Source organism: Mesoplodon densirostris, chromosome 20, assembly GCF_025265405.1.
Source record: "Mesoplodon densirostris isolate mMesDen1 chromosome 20, mMesDen1 primary haplotype, whole genome shotgun sequence".
In the NCBI taxonomy this organism is placed as follows: Eukaryota; Metazoa; Chordata; class Mammalia; order Artiodactyla; family Ziphiidae; genus Mesoplodon; species Mesoplodon densirostris.
This window is the reverse complement of record NC_082680.1, coordinates 23,404,737-23,426,111: the sequence shown is the minus strand read 5'-3', so window position 1 is coordinate 23,426,111 and position 21,375 is coordinate 23,404,737. Positions and strand designations below refer to the sequence as shown.

The window sequence follows — 21,375 nt, the reverse complement described above, 5'->3', positions numbered from 1 at the left end:
TGGTGTCTATATTGTGTAACAAGGATGAGAAGGCAGAATAAAAGTCTATATGTTTAACTGCAAATCATGAATTCTGTGAAATCTAGCTAATTTGGGCTGATGTTTGGCCACGTGGTTATCATGCAAATCATCATGTAGTCAACATTACCAGCAGACAAAACAGAACCCTTTTTTAGTTCATGCGTAGTGTGGTGTCCATGTGTAAGTACATTTGACACAAAAATGGCCTAATTACGGGCCATATAGGGAGCACATTTTTCTCTTCACTTGAGGAGTACCTTCAGAGTGCAGGAAGTCACACCAAAGTGTTTTGAATGAGTGCAGTCATCGCTTTCAGTGCAATGACCTAGTCACAGGCAACAGGACGTATAAAGAGGAGTGATGCCACTGCTTGATGACATTGATCATTTATATATTTTAATGGTTTTCCGGGGTGTGTAGGGGAGGGTGCCAAGTTGGGCAATGATAATAATAGCTAATATTGGGGTAAAGTCAGGGGCAGTTGACATTTGAGGGTTTGGATTATAAATAACATATTCTAATACTGGCATTAGAAGGCTTAACTGTGTCCTATAGCTGTTCCAACTGGCTGAAATGAGACAGGACATTGAAATAAAGGAATACTTGTGAGCATTTTGTCCAAGTAATTAAACAAGGAGGCCATAGACTAAGGTGGCTCCAAAGCCTTGGTAAGTCTACACGTGAAACCACAACCTAAGTTGGAGTCACTGGAATCCGAGAAAACGAAATTTAAGAACAACTAATCACAAACAGCCAACCAGGATTTCCAACTAAGGCCGCTTAAGAGCTGTAGCCAACCAATACTTTCTTTGATTTGCTTTTTCCTCTTCTCTGTAAAAACCTTTCCCCTAGCTCCTGTCAGTGGAGTGCTCCTAACCATTTTTGGTTTGTTTGCGGCTGATTTGAATTGCTATTTGCTTAAACACTTCAAAATTTTAATGTACCTTAGTTTATCTTTTAACAGTTCATTGTGTGCTCTCTGTGTGGTGGATCTACTTCTGTAAAAGCATGAGTCTCTAATTGTTAAACTCCTAAGTCTCAAGTGACTAGGTAACGAGCATGCGTGGAAGTTTTATTAAACACACTGGAAATAAATGAAGACCACTCAAATGAGAACAGAGACTGCATCCCTTGCTATGTAGCAAGAGATTCAGCCACCATCTCTTGCATTTGGCAGAGACTCAAAGGCAATCACAGAGAGGGGAAGTGTTATAGTGCAAAAAAAAGGTGGGGGGATGCTTCTGGTAAGTTCTGATTAAAGTTTGTTGGCAGGGGAAGCTGGGGGAGGGGTGTCTGAAATAGGGAAGTTGGCAGCCATTGAGTAAATCCTGACCATTCTGAGCTAATTGCTGCAAAGGTTGTGGCCTGGTTTTTTTTTTTTTTTTTTTTTTTTGCGGTACGCGGGCCTCTCACTGCTGTGGCCTCTCCCGCTGCGGAGCACAGGCTCCGGACGCTCAGGCTCAGTGGCCTTGGCTCACGAGCCCAGTCGCTCCGTGGCATGCGGGATCCTCCCGGACCGGGGCACGAACCCATGTCCCCTGCATCGGCAGGCAGACTCCCAACCACTGTGCCACCAGGCAAGCCCCTGTGGCTTGTTTTTTTAAGTGGGCCAGAGTTTTATTATCATATATGGTCTAGCCATTGTCCATTTGTATATAAAGTCTCTCATTCATTAATAAGGAAGCTAACAGAATGGTAGAACTGATTCCACAAGGATATGGTAAACTGGGATTTATAAAATCATTGGGGAAAGGATAAGATAAAAATAAATTGATACAAAACTGGCTCATGTTTCTCAGGACAATGCAATTTTAAGCTTTGGGATTTTTTTTTTTTTTTTTTTTTTTTTTTTGCAGTGGACGCCTGCTTCTCCTCATTACACCTCATCAGTTTTTTTACCAGTTAATCTCTGATTCTCCTGGGTTATAAAACCTTTGAGTCCTCATAAACCGTTATCCAAATGAAGCTACCTTTCCTGAGGGTGTCAGATGAACATCAAGTGAGTTTATTACAAAATCCTGTAGAAAGAAATCAATGTTAGAAAGACACACAATCGTCTTTTGGCTTTATTTCCAAATTTTGAATAAATATTTACGTATTATCTCATACAATCTTCACAACAGTCCAATGAAAGTAACGTATTGTGGTAGTACAATTATTATTCCCATTTCCCAGACCTGAAAACCAAAACGCAGGTTAAGTAACTTGAGGAGTAACCAGCACTAAGTAAACGACAGCTGTAGAATAGTTGAGCACTGGCTATGCGCAGCTTCAAGTTGGAGTGAGGAAAGGCCAGCCGCACGAAATTTGACACGCTTCAATACGTTGCAGGTCGTGGGCAAGGCCAATTATCTTTTCCGTCGCCTTATGTCTACCCCTTATGCAGCTTCTGAATCCGAAATCCTTTTCCAAGAGAGTTTACAGGGGGGGCGGTTGGGAGTTCAGAAACTGAACTTCACGTCAGGATTTGCCTTTGCTAGCTGTGCTGTCCCGAGCAAGTTATTTAGTTTCACTGGGCCTCTTGTTTCCTCAGTTGAAAAAGAGAGAGCTGGAACAATGTTCTTCGAAGTTTAGGTGATGGTGACTGGCATTTGATGTAAGGTCACAGGACATCTAATAGACAGTAACTTGAAAAATCTCGTCGCCATTTGGGTTAAACAGATCTCAGAGCACGCTGCAGGAGGATTTAGTAGCTTCACAGTTCTATTTCTGTGAAGGAAAGATTTCTTCCCTCTCAGCTGCGGCTACTTAACTCCCACTTAAGCCCCGCTCCAAACCACCCTCCCGTTGTCATAGAGACCAGGGACGCCCCAGCTCTGGATTCCCCTCCCCGGGCGGGGTACTTAAGGACGCATGCGCGTTCTCGCGGCCGAAGGGCCGCGGTGGCTGCCGGGATTGAGCTCCGAACCCGCGGATCAGGAAGTGGCGGGCGGAGCCCGGGGCCGAGTCGCTGTCTGAACGGCCGCCGCCGCCGCCGCCGCCGCCGCCGCCAGTGCGGAGACCCCGACCTGGCGGGGTAGCGCTGAGCGTGCGGGCGGGCGAGCGGGGACGCTGACGACGAGCAGGAAGCGGCGGCCACGCGGGCGTGTGCGGCTGTAGAGGAGGAGGCTCTGGGAGGCGGCGGCCGGGCTCGTGGGGTGGCCCTCCTAGCTCAGGTAGGGGCTGCAGTAGCTGGGTGAGGGGCGCGGAGCCCCGGCCTGTTGTTCCTCCGGGCCGCCTCCGCCCGGGGGCGAGCGGGCCTCCCACCCCGCGGGAGGCTGGGGCCGCCGTTCCCGGCGCGAAACGCTGAAACCTGCTAACACCTTCTCGGGAGCATCGTCTTTTAGGCCGGAGGTTCATTGAGCAAAGTTTTGGGTTAGAAAGAGGGGAAATTCACATCGGAGAGCTGATTGTGCCTCTTCCTGCCCCCCCCCCCAAGCTTGCATTAGCAGCTGCCGTAGGAACCAGGTGTGTGGAGTTTGGGGAAACGGTGCCCAGCCACCTAAAGGCTGGGATGTAGGTGCTCCTTCCCAGACTGTTGTTTTCAGCTGCCTTTTGGAGACCTACTTTGGAATGATTCCTAAGCTTGAGTTATAATGGTTGTTTCCTGCAAAGCCTAAAGACATTTCCCGAAACAAATAGCTGCGGCAACCTTTTTTCCGTCCACCTCTACGTTTCTGTCATTTAAGAGGTGAGCCAGTGTCTATTCTCAGCTTGCCGGCTATTCATAGCAGTGTTGGCACCTGCGAGGCGCAGGCGGGAAAGAAGCTAAGAGAGGAAAGAGCAGAAAGGTTGAAAGAAGTCAAATGATAAAGTGGAAGGAATGTGGGCTTTGGAGCCAGAAGATTTTCATTTAACTTTTGGCTTCTTATTGGGGGAACACATGGACTCTCTGAGTTGTGGTTTGTTTTTTTGTTTTTTGTTAATGTCAGATGGGCAGGATGATGTGTCCTGTCTACAACACAGGGCAGTACATGTAAAGCTCTACAGATACTGCGTAGTCTTGTGAGGAAAAGTTAGGCGGAGCATGTGATGGTGAAAGACCTTAAACCTGTTCTACGTGCCATTGAACTTGATCCGTAACTACACAGGTCGCCTTTGCTTGGGAGGCCTTTACCAGTATTTCAGGTCTGGAGTGAGGGGCACCTGATTTAGGAGTCAGGATATTCGTGTCCTGGCTCAGGTACTTTCAGCTGTGTGACCTTAACGATGCCTCTTCACTTCAGATTTCACGTATTAAAATAGAAATAACACGAAGTACCAGTTACCTCGTAGAGTTGTGAGGATCAAATGCTGTAAACATCAGGTCTTTGTAAACTGTAAGGCTTTTGTTTAAATCTGTGTTAAAATCATGGTTATAGCAGCCGGGGTTAGTTATCTGTCTTTACAAGGTGAAATAAACAGATAACAGATGTTTCCTGTTTTAGGCTTGTTGCCCTCACCTTATCACTGGGGAATTCTCCTTTCTTGTTCTGACACTCCTCCTCCCCAAGACTGCCTCCTGCCTTCCTCACCCCAGTGTTATCATTCGGTTCCTTCTTTTCAGATCCAACTCGAAATAATAGTACTGAAATAACATATATTTGTATAGCTTTACTATTTAAAAAACCATTTTCACAAACATTTTCTCAGCTTATTCTTACAGTTGGGCTAGATGTACACAGCATTGGTAGTACCCTTATTTTACTTATGATAAAATTGGATTTAGGGAGGTCTAGTAGATTGCCCAGGTCATGCTGCTGTTAGGGATTAGAACTGAGGGAAGAAGGCAGGTCTTAGATTTGAGGTCCCGTGCCGGTGATTCTTATTTCGTTCCTTAGCTGAAGTTTACTCTGATTATTTCTTATCAATGCTTTTATATATGTATATATTTTAAATTTTATTGAAGCATAGTTGGCTTACGATGTTGTGTTTAATTTCTGCTGTACGGCACAGTGACTCAGGTATACTTATATATTCTTCATATTCTTTTCCATTATGGTTTATCTCAGGATATTGAATATTGTTCCTTGTACTATACAGTGGGACCTTGTTTATGCATCCTACATATAATAGTTTGCATCTGCTAACCCAAACTCTCAGTCCTTCCCCCCACCTCCCCGCTTGGCAACCACAAGTCTGTTCTCTATATTTGTGAGTCTGTTTTTGTTTCGTAGATATGTTCATTTGTGTCATATTTTAGATGCCACATACAAGTGATAGCATATGGTATTGGTGTTTCTCTTTCTGACTTCGCTTAGTATGATAATCTCTAGGTCCATCCGTGTTGCTGCAAATGGCATTATTTCATTCTTTTTAATGGCTGAGTAATTATTCAATGCTTATATTTTTAACTTTTAGCATGCTAAGTCACGTTTTATTTATTCATTGCTTTTTAAAAAATAAATTTACTTATTTGATTTATTTATTTTTGGCTTCATTGGGTCTTTCGTTGCTGCGAGGGAGCTACTCTTCGTTGCGGTTTGCGGGCTTCTCATTGCGGTGGCTTCTCTTGTTGTGGCTCACGGGCTCTAGGCGCGCGGGCTTTGGTAGTTGTGGCTCGCGGGCTCTGGAGCACAGGCTCAGTAGTTGTGGCGCTCGGGCTTAGTTGCTCTGCGGCATGTGGGATCTTCCCGGACCAGGGCTTGAACTCGAGTCCCCTGCATTGGCAGGCAGATTCTTAACCACTGCGCCACCAGGGAAGCCCAAACAGAAGACATTTAATAAAGGATTGTAAAACCATTAACAATGAGACTAGAGCAATTTAAAGATGTTCTTCTGTTCGTTACTCACTTAAATATTTGTTGACCTACCCCATGCTTGAAGGCTTTCAAAGTATAAAAGTCTTTTTCCTCTGGGACTTTGCTTCCCAACTTATGAACACTAGTCTTAATAGTATAGAAATCATTTTCGTAGTCAGCTTGTGTACTTCTGAGACTCTCCATGGGGTTCTAGGGAGAGTTCAGACAAGAGAGGAATGTTTTAAAATACTTGTTGAATGACCTGTGGCTTCCCTGGTTGTACTGAAGTTGCTTGGAATTGTAGAGTTTTAAAACTGGGAAAAAACCCAAAGAGGTCTAGTCCCACCTCCTTCCAAATCAGGAATTTTCTGTAGATATTTCTAACACATATTAATCCAGCCTCTTCACTACTTATGAGAGTCCACCAGTTTTAAAATATACCTTTTAATTTATAAGCAATTCTGATGGTTCTCATTTGTTTGCAATGAGCCTAAATTTGTCTCCTAATTTCCACCCAGTAGTCCTGCTGTTGTTCCTAAAGCAGCATTGTCCAGTAGGAATACAGAGTGAGCTGCAAGTGTGAGCCACACATGTAATTTAAAATTTTCTAGTAGCCATAATTTAAAAAAAAAAAAATAGGGGAAATTAATTTTAATATTTTACTTAACCCAGTATATCCAAACTATTATCACATTATCATAATCAGTCTAAAATATTTCAGTAATTTAAAAAGTTCTTTTTGTTGTATTGAGTCTTAAATGCAGGTGTATTTTACACTTAGAGTACATCTCAACTCTAGCCCCATTTCAGGTGCTTAGTCAGCACTTCGGCCAGTGGCTGTTTGTCATATTGGACAGTGTAGTTCTAGAACTTTAGAGAATAATCCTATTTTTCTTTACTAGTGCCTAGCACAGTGCTTGGCATATAACAGGCACTAATTAAAGAATTTTTTGAGTGAATGAGTAAGTGCATAAATACAAGTGCTAGAGAACTAGTAATAAAAGGTAATTCTGTTTGGGAAGTAACTCTTGTTGAGACCTGTGGATTTGGCACATAGATTTGAGTGGCTGGAATCTGTATTAAAGAAACTTATTTTTATCTTTGCAGCATTATGGATCCAAGTCTCTTGAGAGAACGGGAGCTGTTCAAAAAACGAGCTCTTTCCACTCCTGTAGTAGAAAAACGTTCTGTATCTTCTGAGTCATCTTCATCAGCATCAAAGAAGAAGAAATCGAAGCTAGAACATGGAGGATCATCAGGCTCTAAACAAAATTCTGGTTAGTAGAATTGACTCTTTTTTTTTTTTTTTTTTTTTGCGGTACGCTGGCCTCTCACTGTTGTGGCCCCTCCCGTTGTGGAGCACAGGCTCCGGACACGCAGGCTCAGTGGCCATGGCTCACGGGCCCAGCCGCTCCGCGGCACGTGGGATCTTCCTGGACCGGGGCACGAACCCATGTCCCCTGCATTGGCAGGCGGACTCTCAACTGCTGCGCCACCAGGGGAACCCTGACTCTTTAAGACTGTTCAGCTTTTATTTTTCGGGAAACCATTTAGTTCATTTTTTAGTTCATCATTCATATTGTTTGTTAGGGACTTTGTTAAGTATAAGGGATGGGACGATGAGAATTTTTTGCTCTTAAGATGTTAATAGTTTTGTAGTTAGAATTTAGGTTATTATCTTTAAGAAAAAAACAAAACACTTCACTGAGGTTTAATTTATGTACTGTACCGTTCACTCGTTTTAAGGGTATAATTCAAAGATTTTTAGTAAGTTTATAGAGTTGTGCAACAACTATTACTACAATTGAATTTTTGTTCCCACCTCAGCCTCTGATAATTAATAATCTACTTCTTTCTCTATATATTTGCCTTTTCTGGACATTTCATATAATTGGAATTGTACAGTATGTGTTCTTCAGTATGTGGCTTCTTTTACCTGGCATCTGTTGAGATGATAATATTGTTCTTGTTCTCTGTTAATATGATATATTACATTAACGGATTTTCAGATGTTAAACCAACCTTGCATTCTTGGAATAAATCCTACTTGGTCATGGCGTGTAATCCTTTGTTGTGGGATTCAGTTTGCTGACATTTTGCCCAGGATTTATCCATGTTGTAGTATGTATCAGTATTTCATTCCATTTTATTGCTGAAGAGTATTCCGTTGTATGATATATACCACAATTTGTTTATCTGTTTACCAGTTAATGGACATTTGGATTATTTCCACTTTTTGGCTATTATGAATAGTGCTGCTGGGAACATTCACATACAAGTCTTTGTATGGACGTGTATTTTTTTCCTCTTGGATAGAATTCCACTTAAGAGTGGAATTTCTTGGTCATGTGGTGAATTTATGCTTAATTTTTTAAGAAACTACCAAAATGGCTGCACCGTTTTACATTTTCACCATCAATGCATGTGGGTTCCATTTTTTTTTTCTTATTCTTGCCAACACTTGTTATTCCTTGTCATTTTGATTATAGCCATTCTGGTGGGTGTGAGGTGGTATTATTGTGGTTTTAATGTGCAGTACCCTAATGACTGATTATGTTGAACATCATTTCATGTGTTATTGATCATGTGTCTTTTGGTGAAATGTCTATTCAAAATTTTTTGCCCATTTGAAAAAATTGGGTTGTCTTCTTCCTACTGATTTGTAAGAGTTCTTTATATATTCTGGGTACAGTTTCTTGATCCAATATCACATGTGTTCTTGGTGTCATATTTAAGAAATCTTTGCCTAACCCAAGGTCATAAAAAATTCCTCCTGTGTTTTCTTCTAAGAGTTTTATAGTTTTAGCTCTTAGATTTAGGTCTGTGATATGTTTGAGTTGATTTTTTAATGTATGGTTTAACATAAGGGTGTAAATTCATCTTTTTGTGTGTGGTTATTCAGTTGTCCCTGCACCATTTCTTGAAAAAACTTTCTTTTCCCCATTGACTTGCATTGGCATCATTGTTGAATATCAATTGACTACAAGTGAGAGTTTTTTCTGGAATCTAAATTAGGTTCCGTTGACTCATATCTCTGTCCTTATGCCAGTACGATATTCTCTTGATTGCTGTAGCATTCTAGTGGCGTTTTGAAATTGGGAAGTGTGGAAGTAAGTATTTCAGTTATGTTCTTTTTTTCAAAGTTGTTCTGGTTTTTCCTGGAGCCTTTGCATTTCCATATAAATTTTAGGATCAGCTTGTCAGGTCTCATCTGTAAAAGAGCCAGCTGTGATTTTGATAGGGATTGCATTGAGAATTGCTATCTTAACAATATTAAGTCTTTCAGTCAATTAACATGGCTATCTTTCCTTTTTTTAAGGTTTCTAATTTCTTTCAACAATGTTTTGTAGTTTTTAATGTATGTCTTGCTTTGTTAAATTCTAAATATTTTATTCTTTTTGATATTGTGAATGAAATTGTTTTCTTAATTTGATATTTGGATTGTTAATTGCTAGTATATGGAAACACAGTAGATTTTTGTACACTGATCTCAAACTCTGCAACCTTGCTGAACTCATTATTTCTAGTTTTTTGTGTGGATTTTTTAGGATTATCTATATGTAAAATTTTGTAATCTGTGAATAAGAACAGTTTTACTTCACCTTGCCAATATGAATGCCTTTTCTTTCTTTTTCTTGACTGTTAGTATTTGGCTAGTAATAGAAGTAGTGAGTGTGAATATCTTTCGCTTGTTCCTATCTTAGGGGGAAAGCATTCAGTCTTTCACTATTATGTATGTTAGCTGCAGGGTTTTTGTAGGTGCCCTTTATCAGGAGTTCCCCTCTATTTTTAGTTTGTTGAGAGCTTTTAGTATAAATGGGTAGTGGATGTTGTTAAATGCTTTTTCTGCATCTATTGAGGTAATCATGTTTGTTCTTGTTTTTTATTAATATGGTATATTACATTAATTTGTTTTCAGATGTTAAGCCAACCTTATATTCTTGGAATAAATCCTACTTGGTCATGGTGTGTAATCCTTTTTATTTGTTGTGGGGTTCATTTTGCTGAATAATCTACTTCTGTAATATTTGTACAGAATTTTTGCTGATATTTTGTACAGGATTTTTGTATCTGTACTCGTGAGGAATATGGTCTGTAGTTTTCTTCTCTTGTGCTTTTTGGGGTATTTCTGGCCTCAAACGATTTGTGAAGTATTTCCTTTTCCTCTGTTTTCTGGAAAGGTTTGTGAAGGTTTGATATAAATTTCTCCTTAAATATTTGATAGAATTCACTAGGGAAGCCATTTGGGCCTGAGCTTTCCTTTGTGGGATGCTCTTGGTTGAAATTTCTTCCTATAGATCTATTCAGATTTTCTATTTCTTCTTGAGTTAATTTGGTAGTTTGTCTTTTTAGGGGTTTGTCCATGTCGTCATCTACATTGTCCAGAGTTTTTTAGAGTATTCGCTTTTGATTTCTAAAGGTCAATAGTGATATCCCTCCCTTCTTTCATTTCTAATTTTAGGAATTTTTTGTTTATTTGTTTTTGTTTTGTTTTTTGGTTAGTCCAGTTTAAAGCTTTGTCAATTTTGTTGATCTTTAAAAAAAACAACTCTTTGTTTCACTGATTTATCTGTTTTTCTGGTTTTTAAAAATTTCATTTATTTCCACTTCAGCATTTATTATTTCCTTCCTTCTGCTTATTTTGGGTTTAGTTTACTCTTAGGCTGTTATCTTTTAGACAGCTAGGTCAGCGCAACTTAATTCACAACAGAAATTATTTACCTCCTTCAGAGTGTAGCAGTGTAATCTTTATTGATGTCATCTTGTTAGATGTTCTTCAAGCTGTTTTACTGATGTTAAAGCAGAGCCAGTCTTTCTATCAAAGGAGGTTTATCATTCTTGTTAGCACGTGCATTAGGTTTGATTATCTCTCATTACAATGAAATTTACATGAATTCATAATAAAATTTTACAAATTGTTTTAAACATTAACAGACACCTGCTCTTAGACCTGGTCTCTTTGATCTACTTAAGAATATCTTTGCTCCAAAATCTCAGTGGCTTAAAACAACAAAGGTTTGTTTCTCTTTCATACCACATGTTTATCATGTGTTGGCAGGGGTCTTAGCTCATTACAGTCACTCAAGGACCCAAGCTGATAGAGCAGCTGATATTTCAAATGTTGTTGGTTTTGTTTCAATGCCCGAGGGAAAGAGGACTCTGGAAGATCTTGCCTGGCAGTTAAATGCTGTGGTCTGGAGGTGATACACATCAATTCCTCTCACAGCTCATTAGCCAGAGCTAGTCACAGGGCTGTACCCATCCAGTTCCATGTGCTCAGAAAGAGGGGAGCTGGAAATACTGGGTGTAAACACTAAAGACTACCATACCACCCTAGCTCGGGGCCACTACCATTGGATTGCCCGGTCAGCTGCTTGTCAGGTGTCCTGGTTTAGCTTCCCTACTGGCCATTCTCTGTACAACAGTCAGTGATTTTTCTAATCATGAATCTGATGATGTCATTCTCTGCTTAAGGCTGATCATTGCTTTTCAGACAAAGCCCACCTTTTCCTGCAGCCTACATGCTGTACTTGATCTTGTTCCCCTTATCTTTTGTGCCCATATCTCACTTTTCTCCTTGTATTCTGTCCTAATGCTACTGGCTTGTTGCTCCTCTAACATGCTTCACTGTCTTCCCTCTTGGCCTTTGCTCATATTATTTCCTCTTCCTGGAATGTTCTTTCTTACCTCCTTCCCTCTTTCCTTTTTGTTAACTCCTATTCCTCTTCTAGGTTTCAGCTTTAAAGTCATTCCCACTTTCCAGTTTGTGTTTATTGCTTAGCCTTTGAATTCCCAGAGTACTCCGTTTCTGACAAAGCTATTGTGTGCCACTGTAATTGCATGATTACTTGTTTGCCACTGTAACCTAATCCCTCACACATGGAAGCACTCAGTACATATTTGTTAAATGGCTAAATAGATTACGGGGTAGGGTAGGGAAAAGGTAGCGTATGTTATCAAAAAATCTAGTTATTAAAGGACCTGTATGCTTCCCATCTATGGCAAGGACCCCAAAGTTTTCCATTTATGAAAATGTGGTTTTAACAAGTGCTCAGAGTAGCTCTTGGTTACCAGAATATTTTGTATACCTAAGTTCCACAAGTCCTTTGAAAGTTGGTTACGTTATTTGTGTTTGTTTCTAACGTTAAAAGAAAAATATAAAAACATTGTGTGGAAAAGCAATTTCAGACTGGCATGTAGGGCCCTCTAAGTTGAAAATGACAGATACTTATTTTTCACTTCCCATATCAAGTATTTTCTGTTTTGCCATAATTTTCAGTTGCTTCTTAATGTTGATGAGACACATTTAGTTAAGTGCCGTTACTTCCAATTATTTTATTTTGAGTAATGCTATTGTAAACATCTTTGTATCTTCAGTTTTTTCTTTTGAAGTAATTTCTCAGAATAAATTTCCAGGAGTGACATTTCTGGTCTAAGGGCAGTTATAGTGTAGTGGTTAAAAGCATATTTTGGTTTGCTCATGGGTAGTAGCAAAATAGTGTCAGGGTTATAAAATATAATACTGTAAAGCCTTTGGCATTCCAAGAAATAAGATTGCCATATTTCTTAACAGGTGTTAAGTGGTCCTAGCTTTTGACTTGCTCTTGACTTTTTTGGCAGTCTTTTTTTTTTTGGCCACACTGCGCAGCTTTCGGGATCTTAATTCCTGGACCAGGGATTGAACCCAGGTCCCGGCAGTGAAATCGTCCAGTCCTAACTACTGAACCACCAGGGAGTTACCTGGCAGTCTTTTTGCATTGGGTATCTTAGTCCTTGGGAGTGTGAATGCGAGAGGCATAATGAAAGAACAAGCTCAAGAAATGCAATTTAGGGGGGTATGCTAGGAAGTTTTAGTTTGAAAACAGCTCATCTTATACCATGTATTTCTTACTAAACAGTAGGTCAGTTTTATGAAAAGTTTATGCACGTGTCCTTGTGACCTTGCTGAGTATTTTGAGTCTTTTTTTCCCCACACTAATCCTACATAAAACTTAAATCTTTAAAAATGTTTAAGTTGTCTTCAATAAACTAGAAAGTATTGCTTCTTAGTAAGTAGGGACAATGTATAAGTGGGAATACTTTACTTTGGATTTAGATAAGTATTTTAAGTAGCATTTAATTACCAAAATATATGAAGGATAGTACTCTGTTTTTTAGTTCACATGGTTTGTTTAGGTATGTTATTTTGGGATCATAAACCTTTCTTTTGGTTTCCAGTTTGCTTTTTAATGCCTAGTATTGAGTTCTATGAATCTTTTAACTAGTTTTTGAAGTGTTATTTTAAATAAATAGGTAAATTATTCACATTTGTGAAAGTTTTACTGTATATTTAATGAAATCGATACACACACAAAGTGCATATTTAACTTGTTTTTCCCTTCTAGTAGAAATCTTTTAATTATTCATAGTCAGTTTTGTAATAACAGTTGACCTCTGAAATTTTTCTTTTTTTCTCAGTAACTGACGGCTGTTTTCAGAGCTTTTGTTCATCTTATGTAGAGTACTAGACCACTTCAGTTTCACGTTTTCTGATGTTGTCCATCATACTTCTAAGAGGGTTCGGTTCATTTTTCAAGTCTTTCACAGTTTTGTTTTTTACACAGCAGCAGCAGTCAAGCACTTCATAAAGGAAAGCCAGCACCACTAAAGATACCACTGTAAATATAAATAAAAGCAGAATGACAAAGCAGGCAGTGTTCCAGTTATCATGGAAAGGGTAAATTTTTTGAACTTGAAAACCAAGGTACTGATAAACAGATGTAGTTGTTTCATTCCAGAGGCTGGAGGTCTGGGAGGCCATTCTTAGAGATTCCACTTCTTATATCGCTCGTTTGAATCTGTAGAAAGGTAGAAAATGAATATATGTAACCAAACTCTACAGATTGGTCAATTCAAATGTCAGTTTCTAAGATTTGTTAGTAAATTTATATAGGCTGCATGAGTCTTCCTTATTTTCTGTCAGAATTAATGCCTGAATGGTATTCTTGAATTTTTTTTGATATCTATGCAGTGTACTCTGTAAACCATACTATGTATTTTTTAATGTATATCATTTGTTAGACAAATATTTATGATCAAGATTCATATACAGAAATTAACTGCTAATGGAGGGAGAAAAAAAGGCAGCTGAATTGGTTTAAAACTTGATTAAAGCAGTGGTCAGAGAGCTGCTACAAAAAAAATCTTAGCATTTTAAAGTTGTGCTCTTCAAACTGTCCGCAGAAGAGCTTTTCCCATTGCCCTCGTGCATCCTTCTCACCTTCTTGGTTCAGTGTATTTCTGTCTATTTCCACTCCTTTAAACTTCCAGGACAGGTGATCTGAATCAGGAAATAACGGCTGAGTGAAAATTAGTAGAGAAAGAAAAGCCAAATAATGACAGTTTTCAGAATAAGTATAAAACAGTTTTCGATTAAAGTTGCCTATGAAGAGACCTTAATCTTAGGATTCTTTTTGGTTATGTATATGATAGTCTTAAATGTTTCATAATACCTAAATGACCTATGGACAGGAATATTAAAAAAAAACAGGCAAATTCAGCATCCCAAAGGTATGTATTATTAAATTATTATTCCATCTCACAAAATTAGCCAGTGAGTTAAAGTTTCACTGTTCTCGCATTAAGCTTTGCTCTTGTTGACCTGATACTTGTTGGGCCTTAAGTGGGACTGTAAGGATTGAAGATCTGATAGTATTAAAAATAATAAATGACTTTATTATCTTAATCATTCAAAAACATCTTTTTAAGGGGACTTCCCTGGTGGTCCAGTGGTAAAGAATCCACCTTCCAATGCAGGCGACGCGGGTTCAATCTCTGGTTGGGGAGCTAAGATTCCCACATGCCACAAGGCTACTGAGCCTGCGTGTCTCAACTACTGAGCCCACGCACCTCAACTAGAGAGCCCACGTGCCACAAACTGCAGAGCCCACGTGCTCTGGAGCCTGCATGCCCAACTAGAGAGAGAAAGCCTGAACACCACAACTAGAGAGAAGCCCACATGCCGCAATGAAGATCCCGCGTGCCGCAACCAAGACCTGACCCAGTCAAAAATAAATAAACAAAAACCCCAAAAATATCTCGGGCTTTTTGAAAAAATTATAAAATACCTCTGTATACCAAGAAGCTTTTGAAATGAGAGGAAAATACCCCATAGTTCCACTTCCCTAATTCAGCGACTGTTGTCAGTTTGTGTGCTTGTTTTTATGAAAGAAATGAATTATTTTGTGTGATTTTTTTGCTACATAGTTGTAAATAGACTTTCATTCTTGTAAACAAATGTTTATTGATTACTTACTGTGTAACAAATCCTTTTTTAAAAAATATTTATTTATTTATTTGGCTGTGCTGGGTCTCAGTTGTAGCATGTGGGATTTTTGTTGGGTACACGGGATCTTTAGTTGTGGCATGCAGGGTCTTTAGTTGCGGCATGCGGGATCTTTAGTTGCGGCACATGGGATCTTTTAGTTGCGGCATGTGGGCTCTTAGTTGCAGCATGTGGGATCTAGTTCCCTGACCAGAGATTGAACCCGGGCCCCCTGCATTGGGAGTGTGGAGTCTTAACTGCTGGACCACCAGGGAGGTCCCAACAAATACTTTTCTAAGTGCTGGAGATAACTTGTGTGTGAGAGTATGTTTCATTTATAGAAAATTTCAAGGTAGTACAGAAGTATAAGAGTAGGTGAAAAAAAAAAAAAAAGAAGTATAAGAGTACAATAAACACCCATGTGCTTATAACACAGCTTCATTGATCAATTCTTGGCCAGTCTATATCTCTGCTCACTTCCATTCCATGGATTATTTTGAGGCAAATCCCAGACATCATGTCACTTCATCTAGGAATATTTCAGTATATATCTCTTAAAAGGTGAGGACTCTGTCTTTAAATATAACCACAATATCATTTTCACACCAAAAAAGATTAAAAACTGACTTAAAACCCCCAAACATAACAATATAATTCCTTAGATTTGTTTCCTTTATAAGTATAATTTTAAAACTTTGGGGTTAATAAACTAATATTTTCTAAGTTTTTTTTTTCTTTTTTCTTTAAATCTGATTTGTGTGGCGGATCATCTCACTTCTTTGGATGGACTTGGTCCCTTCCTTTTTTCCTTCATATATTTTGAAGGTTAAATTGATGATCTGAGGCCAAAAGTAAAGGCTTAAATTCATTTTTTCTTGTTGGATTTAAGAATCCATTTATGGTGCTTGTTCACCTTTCATCTTGAAATGAGGGACAAGAGACTAATGGACAGTAATTGAATTAATTGCTTCTGTTCTGGGACATACAAAAATGCATTGTCTGGAACACAGGTATTTGAGTAACTTCCCATTACATTACAGTATTTCAAACTATGTCAAGAGACCCAGCCTTTCAAAGTTACTCTTTTTTTTTTTTTTTTTTTTTTTGCGGTACGCGGGCGTCTTACTGTTTTGGCCTCTCCCGTTGCGGAGCACAGGCTCCGGACACACAGGCTCAGCGGCCATGGCTCACGGGCCCAGCCTGTCCGCAGCATGTGGGATCTTCCCGGACCGGGTCACGAACCCATGTCCCCTGCATCGGCAGATGGACTCTCAACCACTGCGCCACCAGGGAAAGCCCTCAAAGTTACTCTTTTATCTTTTGAATTTTTCTCTTGCAAGCACACCCTTATAGAAAGCAGGCTGCTGCGTTGTACAGCTCTGGGGAGCACCAGTCATGTTTTGTTGTGGAGTGGGTGCCATTCAGGTAGAATACAGTGTAAATGGGGGTTGTGCAGTATGGAGTCCTGATAGGCTACCCCTCCACCTCTGTGGTGTTGCTGCCTCTGAACTTAACCACCTTTTACACAAATAGTCAAGTAACCTAGAGAAACTAACTCAAACGGAGACAAAAGTTAAGTCCTTTTTGATCCAGCCTTGCTGATAGTGTCATGAATGCATGTGCACAGACACACAAATGCCTGAAAAATGTTCAGCTTTGGAACTCCTTTAGGATTTTTACCACTGCTAAAATGCAGACATTCCTGGGAGGGGTAACAATTGTTACAATTATTTTTGTTACAATTATTTTTACTTTGTTACAATTATTTTTACTTCAGTGTGAATGAGTTTCAGGTGCTTTTTAAAAAGCAGAGCTAATAGAGGAGAGGGAGAGGAAGATTAGGACCTTGGTGAAATGGGGGATTGTGCGACTTATGTGGGTAGGTGAAGAACAGGAAGAATTGCTTGAGGGTCTGTCTAATATTTTACCTTGGCTAACCTAGCCCTCTTCAGCACTGATGACAGTATTCCTTAGACTTTCTGTTAAGGCCTTTCAGGTTGATTCCTTTTTAAAATTTGGGAATTTCTTTTGAAGATTTCTCTGGCATTAGAACTGACTGCAGGGGAAACAATGGTAGGGGAGGGAGGAGAGAGTAGAGTGAGGTAATTTCTACATTATGCCTCTGAAATTTATCTACCCTATTAATTAACGTTAATTTAAACTGCTTTTTCATGATTGATATCAAAAATATCATTATAGCAATTTAAAATAAAAATTAAAAGCATCACCTATGGGCTTCCCTGGTGGTGCAGTGGTTAAGAATCTGCCTGCCAGTGCAGGGGACACGGGTTCAAGCCCTGGTCCGGGAAGATCCCACATGCCGCAGAGCAACTAAGCCTGTGCGCCACAACTACTGAGCCTGCGCTCTAGAGCCCATGTGCCACAACTACTGAAGCCCGTGTGCCTAGAGCCCGTGCTCCACAACAAGAGAAGCCACCGCAGTGAGAAGCCCCCGCACTGCAACAAACAGTAGCCCCCACTCGCCGCAAATAGAGAAAGCCCGTGCGCAGCAACGAAGACCCAACACAGCCAAAAATAATAAATAAATTAATTAATTTAAAAAAATGCATCACCTATAATCTTATCTCTGTAACATATCAAACTTGTAATTTTTTTCTTTTATCCTAGACATTGGCTGTATAAATCTATAACTCATACCTGGTTGAAATTATACTGAATTTATTACTTTGTATTTTAATTTATTATGAGCAGGCCTTTTTATTTTTATTTATTTTAATATTTATTTCATTGTTATTTTTATTTTTGGCTGTGTCGTGTGTTTGTTGTGGCACGTGGGCTTCTCTCTAGTTGTGGTGTTTGGGTTTCCTCTTGTTGAGGTGCGCGGGCTCAGTAGTTGTGGCATGCGGGATTAGTTGCCCTGCGGCATGTGGGATATTAGTTCCCCAACCAGGGATCGAACCTGCCTCCCCTGCATTGGAAGGCAGATTCTTTACCACTGGGCCACCAGGGAAGTCCCATGAGTAGGCCTTTTTAAATTTGTGGTGACTTCTTAAGACTGGGGAGAAATTGTAAAGACTAATAATGTAATCAAAATAAAATTTTAGAATGATTAGAAAGTTGGCTTAAGGAACTTTTATATTCTATTTATTTTTGAGGTACAAGTGAACTGCTTAAAAATTTTTCAGGTCCCCTTGCTCCTAAAAAAGTAGAGCGAGAGGGAGGGAGGGGGAGAGATGGGAAGGGAGAGATAAGGGGAGGCAAGAAGCGGGGCAGGCAGACAGACACACAACTAAATTCACTTACTTTGAAGTTAACTTGTACCCATCAATGAACTATTCTTCTGGTTAAATTAATGTAGTATACTCACACAGTCGGATGTTAAGCATGAATGTGGTGACTGTAGTGACATGGAAAGATTTCTAGGATATGTTGTTAAGTAAACAAAGTGCAGGACAGTGTATAGAGGAAAAAGGGAAATCATATATATTTTTAGTTGCTTGTTTCTGCACAGAAATCTTGGGGATATACAGAAATTACTAACAATGATTACTTGTGGGGTTGGTTCGAGAGTAGAGTTGGGGGACCGGGATGTGTGTGAGACTTGTCAAGACGTACCTTGTGATATTCCTTTGGTTTTTGAACCATTTGAGGGTATTATTTATTCAAACCCAGAAGTACTCCTTGCCTTTGGTTTTTAATAATCCATTGTGTTTGGATTACTTCTAAAAAAATTAGGATTAGTAAATCGTGACTTTGGTTAGACTGTGTACTTTATCCACACACAAATATGCTTATGATAATTATACTTGCCATAGTGACTGGATAGCAGTATGTGCCATTTCCAAGGGTATTTGTAAGTTAGGAGCATCTAAGCAGTTTTCAGAAAGAGTATATATATATGTCAGGTTTATGTTGTGAATGATGACAGTTTGCCATTTGTGAGTGTGTTGATAACTGATGAGCATCTCAAAACATTCACTTTTTAGTTAGCTTCTGGGCATATCTGGAAAAAGTAAACCCTGTAATATAGATTCATTTTCCACCTTAAATTTAATGTGGTTTATTCTTGCAGAGTACGGTAGAGCTCTAATAATTTTGTGTGTTAAGTTTAGGATAAAATCTAAGTCTTGCTTTGATGAATTAGACATAATTAGATACGTAGAAAGACATTTATCATTAGGATTTTCTTGTATTTTGAGGCTAATTTTGAAATTAAAATGTAAATTTATGTGAAGCAAATGCTGTAACATGCCTTACGAAAAGTGAGAGCAAACAGTAAAACGTAGGAACAGTCTCTTATATGTATAATTTTTAGTTTATTATTATTTTCTAATATTTCTATTTTCTATTTTCTATTCCCATCATCTATTTTTCCTCCCATTTTAAAAGGCCCTAGTGAAATATTTACAGGGATAGGACTTGGAACTGTTCTGGAACCTTGAATTGCCAGATCAGAATAAAATAATGCTTTTGCTCTATTTGTGGAAAAAGGCCTTGAATTGAATTCTCTAGTGCATTTAAGCATATCACTTTGAAATATGATCAATTAATCGTAATAGCCTTTATATGTAGAGCAACGCACCCAATGCTGGAACTCTCTGGCTTAGGCCATGTCTTTAGTTAGTTTGGCTAAAGAGCAATGAGCCTCCATCTGTACTAACTATAGATATATTGCCAGTAAAATGTAGGCTGATTATAATGTTTAAAGAATGTGGGTGGTAGGAGTTTTTGTCTACAGTTTACCTGAAATTTGAGTTATGAGTTAACTGTTTTATTTGACAAAGCTATTTTTATTTGATCTGAGACCTTTTTTTGAGCTCCCATACTTCGTATAGCAAGCAGGAATGTTTTCTAGGCAATTGACCACATTGTACTGAACCTGGGGAGATCTAATATCTTCTTACAGCAGCCTTTGGGCTTTGTAAGGGATACTTTGCTTATGCTAGCAGAACACTGGTTAAGAAACAGAAGGAATAAAAATTACGAAAAAAAAAAAACCCTTTAAAATTTAAAATAGATTTACCAGCAAAGAAAAGCACAGAAGTTGGATCTTTAGGTCAGTATATATAGGTAATATCCTGGAACTCTAGCATTTACTAAATAATTATTTTTTCATGCTTTAATATTGTAGAATTAGAAATTCGGTCAGCAGTTGAATAGTAATTTTTAGTAGGCATGAATGATTGCTGTTAGCTATGAAAGTAATCTTATTACCTTGAAAGGTACCCTCCTTCCTCCCATAACCAATTCTTCTTAGAGCATATTTTTATTTTAAAATTTAGTTTATCAAAACGACTTACTGTGTATTTATTTTAAGTTTGGTTTAAGAATAACTTTAACATTATATAGAAATACTGTGATAAATGTATATTTTTGTGGCATATAAAAAAAGAAACACTGCTTAAGAAGGTTTTTATTTAATAGCATGATTTGTATGTTATAGTGATAGAGACTTTAAAATTTGACTGTAGGGAATTATTTTAATGAAAATGTATGAAAGTCTAAAGCTCTATAAATGGTCTCTTTGGTTACAGTATAATGCAGCCTATGTAATGGTACCTTTATGGTCCTTTTATTTTTATATAAAAATCACAATGTGATAATTTATTGGCATTCTCTGCATCTACACTCAAAGTCAAATAAAATTTTGAATTATTTTCTTATATTCCTTAAAATACAGCAAACTTTCTTATAAATAACTGCTTTAAATTTGCACATATAATCAGAAAGCTTTAGTCCCGGATTTGCTTTTAGTCTAGATTTTTCTTTAAGAAAAATCCTTTGTTAAGACAAACCAAACCGCTGAAATGAAATAGCTCGGAGAAAATGAAATTTGCAAGTAACAACCTCTTAACATCACATGCATATGGCTTACTCTAAGGTCTGGATATAGATTAGGTTCGTAGAAAATGTAATGATTTTCTGTTAAGGCACAGTTGGTAAGGGTGCTTATCAAATAGCAAAGATAGTCTTCATATTTTCATAATAAAATCCTACCAAACAATGAAATGAATACATTTTTTGGGTCTTTAGTAGGAACAAAGCTTTCTGCTTCGTTTTTATGGTAAAATATTTATATTGTATCATAAGGACATGTATTATTAAATGAAAAGATCGTATAACCTACCTCTTGTCTGAAAGGCTGCAGTTGAAGCGATGGTATCCGTCTGTTTGTAATGCAGTCTAGTGCACAGCCAAGATGGAGCTGTGCTTCTATTGGTTGAACCACAGTGCAGCTGACAGTTTCCTCTACGTGCATTTGCATTAAGTCCTGCCACCCTAGGAGTAAATCATTCATAAATTTGAATAGAGCCGTCTGCGTTCTCAACTGTCACCCCTTAATTTGGCCTTATTTTTTTGTCTTTAAGCTAAATTTCTGCACAGGAATTT

At 38.6% G+C, this 21,375-nt stretch overlaps 2 protein-coding genes across 2 annotated transcripts in view; one reads left to right on the top strand and one right to left on the bottom strand.

Moving 5' to 3' along the window:
• Positions 1 to 2,942: 2,942 nt before the first annotated feature.
• GTF2E2 (general transcription factor IIE subunit 2) overlaps positions 2,943 to 21,375 on the top strand; it is a 70,032-nt gene continuing 51,599 nt past the window's right edge. Inside the window, exons 1-2 of the mRNA XM_060085952.1 lie at positions 2,943 to 3,176; positions 6,828 to 6,997. Coding sequence (XP_059941935.1) covers positions 6,832 to 6,997 — 166 coding nt within the window. The 5' untranslated portion in view covers positions 2,943 to 3,176; positions 6,828 to 6,831. The remainder of the gene's footprint in view (positions 3,177 to 6,827; positions 6,998 to 21,375) is intronic.
• Positions 13,225 to 21,149, bottom strand: SMIM18 (small integral membrane protein 18). Its single transcript, XM_060085682.1, has 3 exons — positions 21,113 to 21,149; positions 13,981 to 14,059; positions 13,225 to 13,558 (listed from the first exon to the last, which is right to left on the bottom strand). Exon 3 carries the CDS (start codon positions 13,519 to 13,521, stop codon positions 13,225 to 13,227), a length of 297 nt encoding a protein of 98 aa, XP_059941665.1. The 5' UTR covers positions 13,522 to 13,558; positions 13,981 to 14,059; positions 21,113 to 21,149.

Bases quoted from the DNA above. Each gene is read 5' to 3' on its own strand.
- SMIM18 (XM_060085682.1), bottom strand. From the start codon at position 13,521: ATGGCCTCCCAGACCTCCAGCCTCTGGAATGAAACAACTACATCTGTT.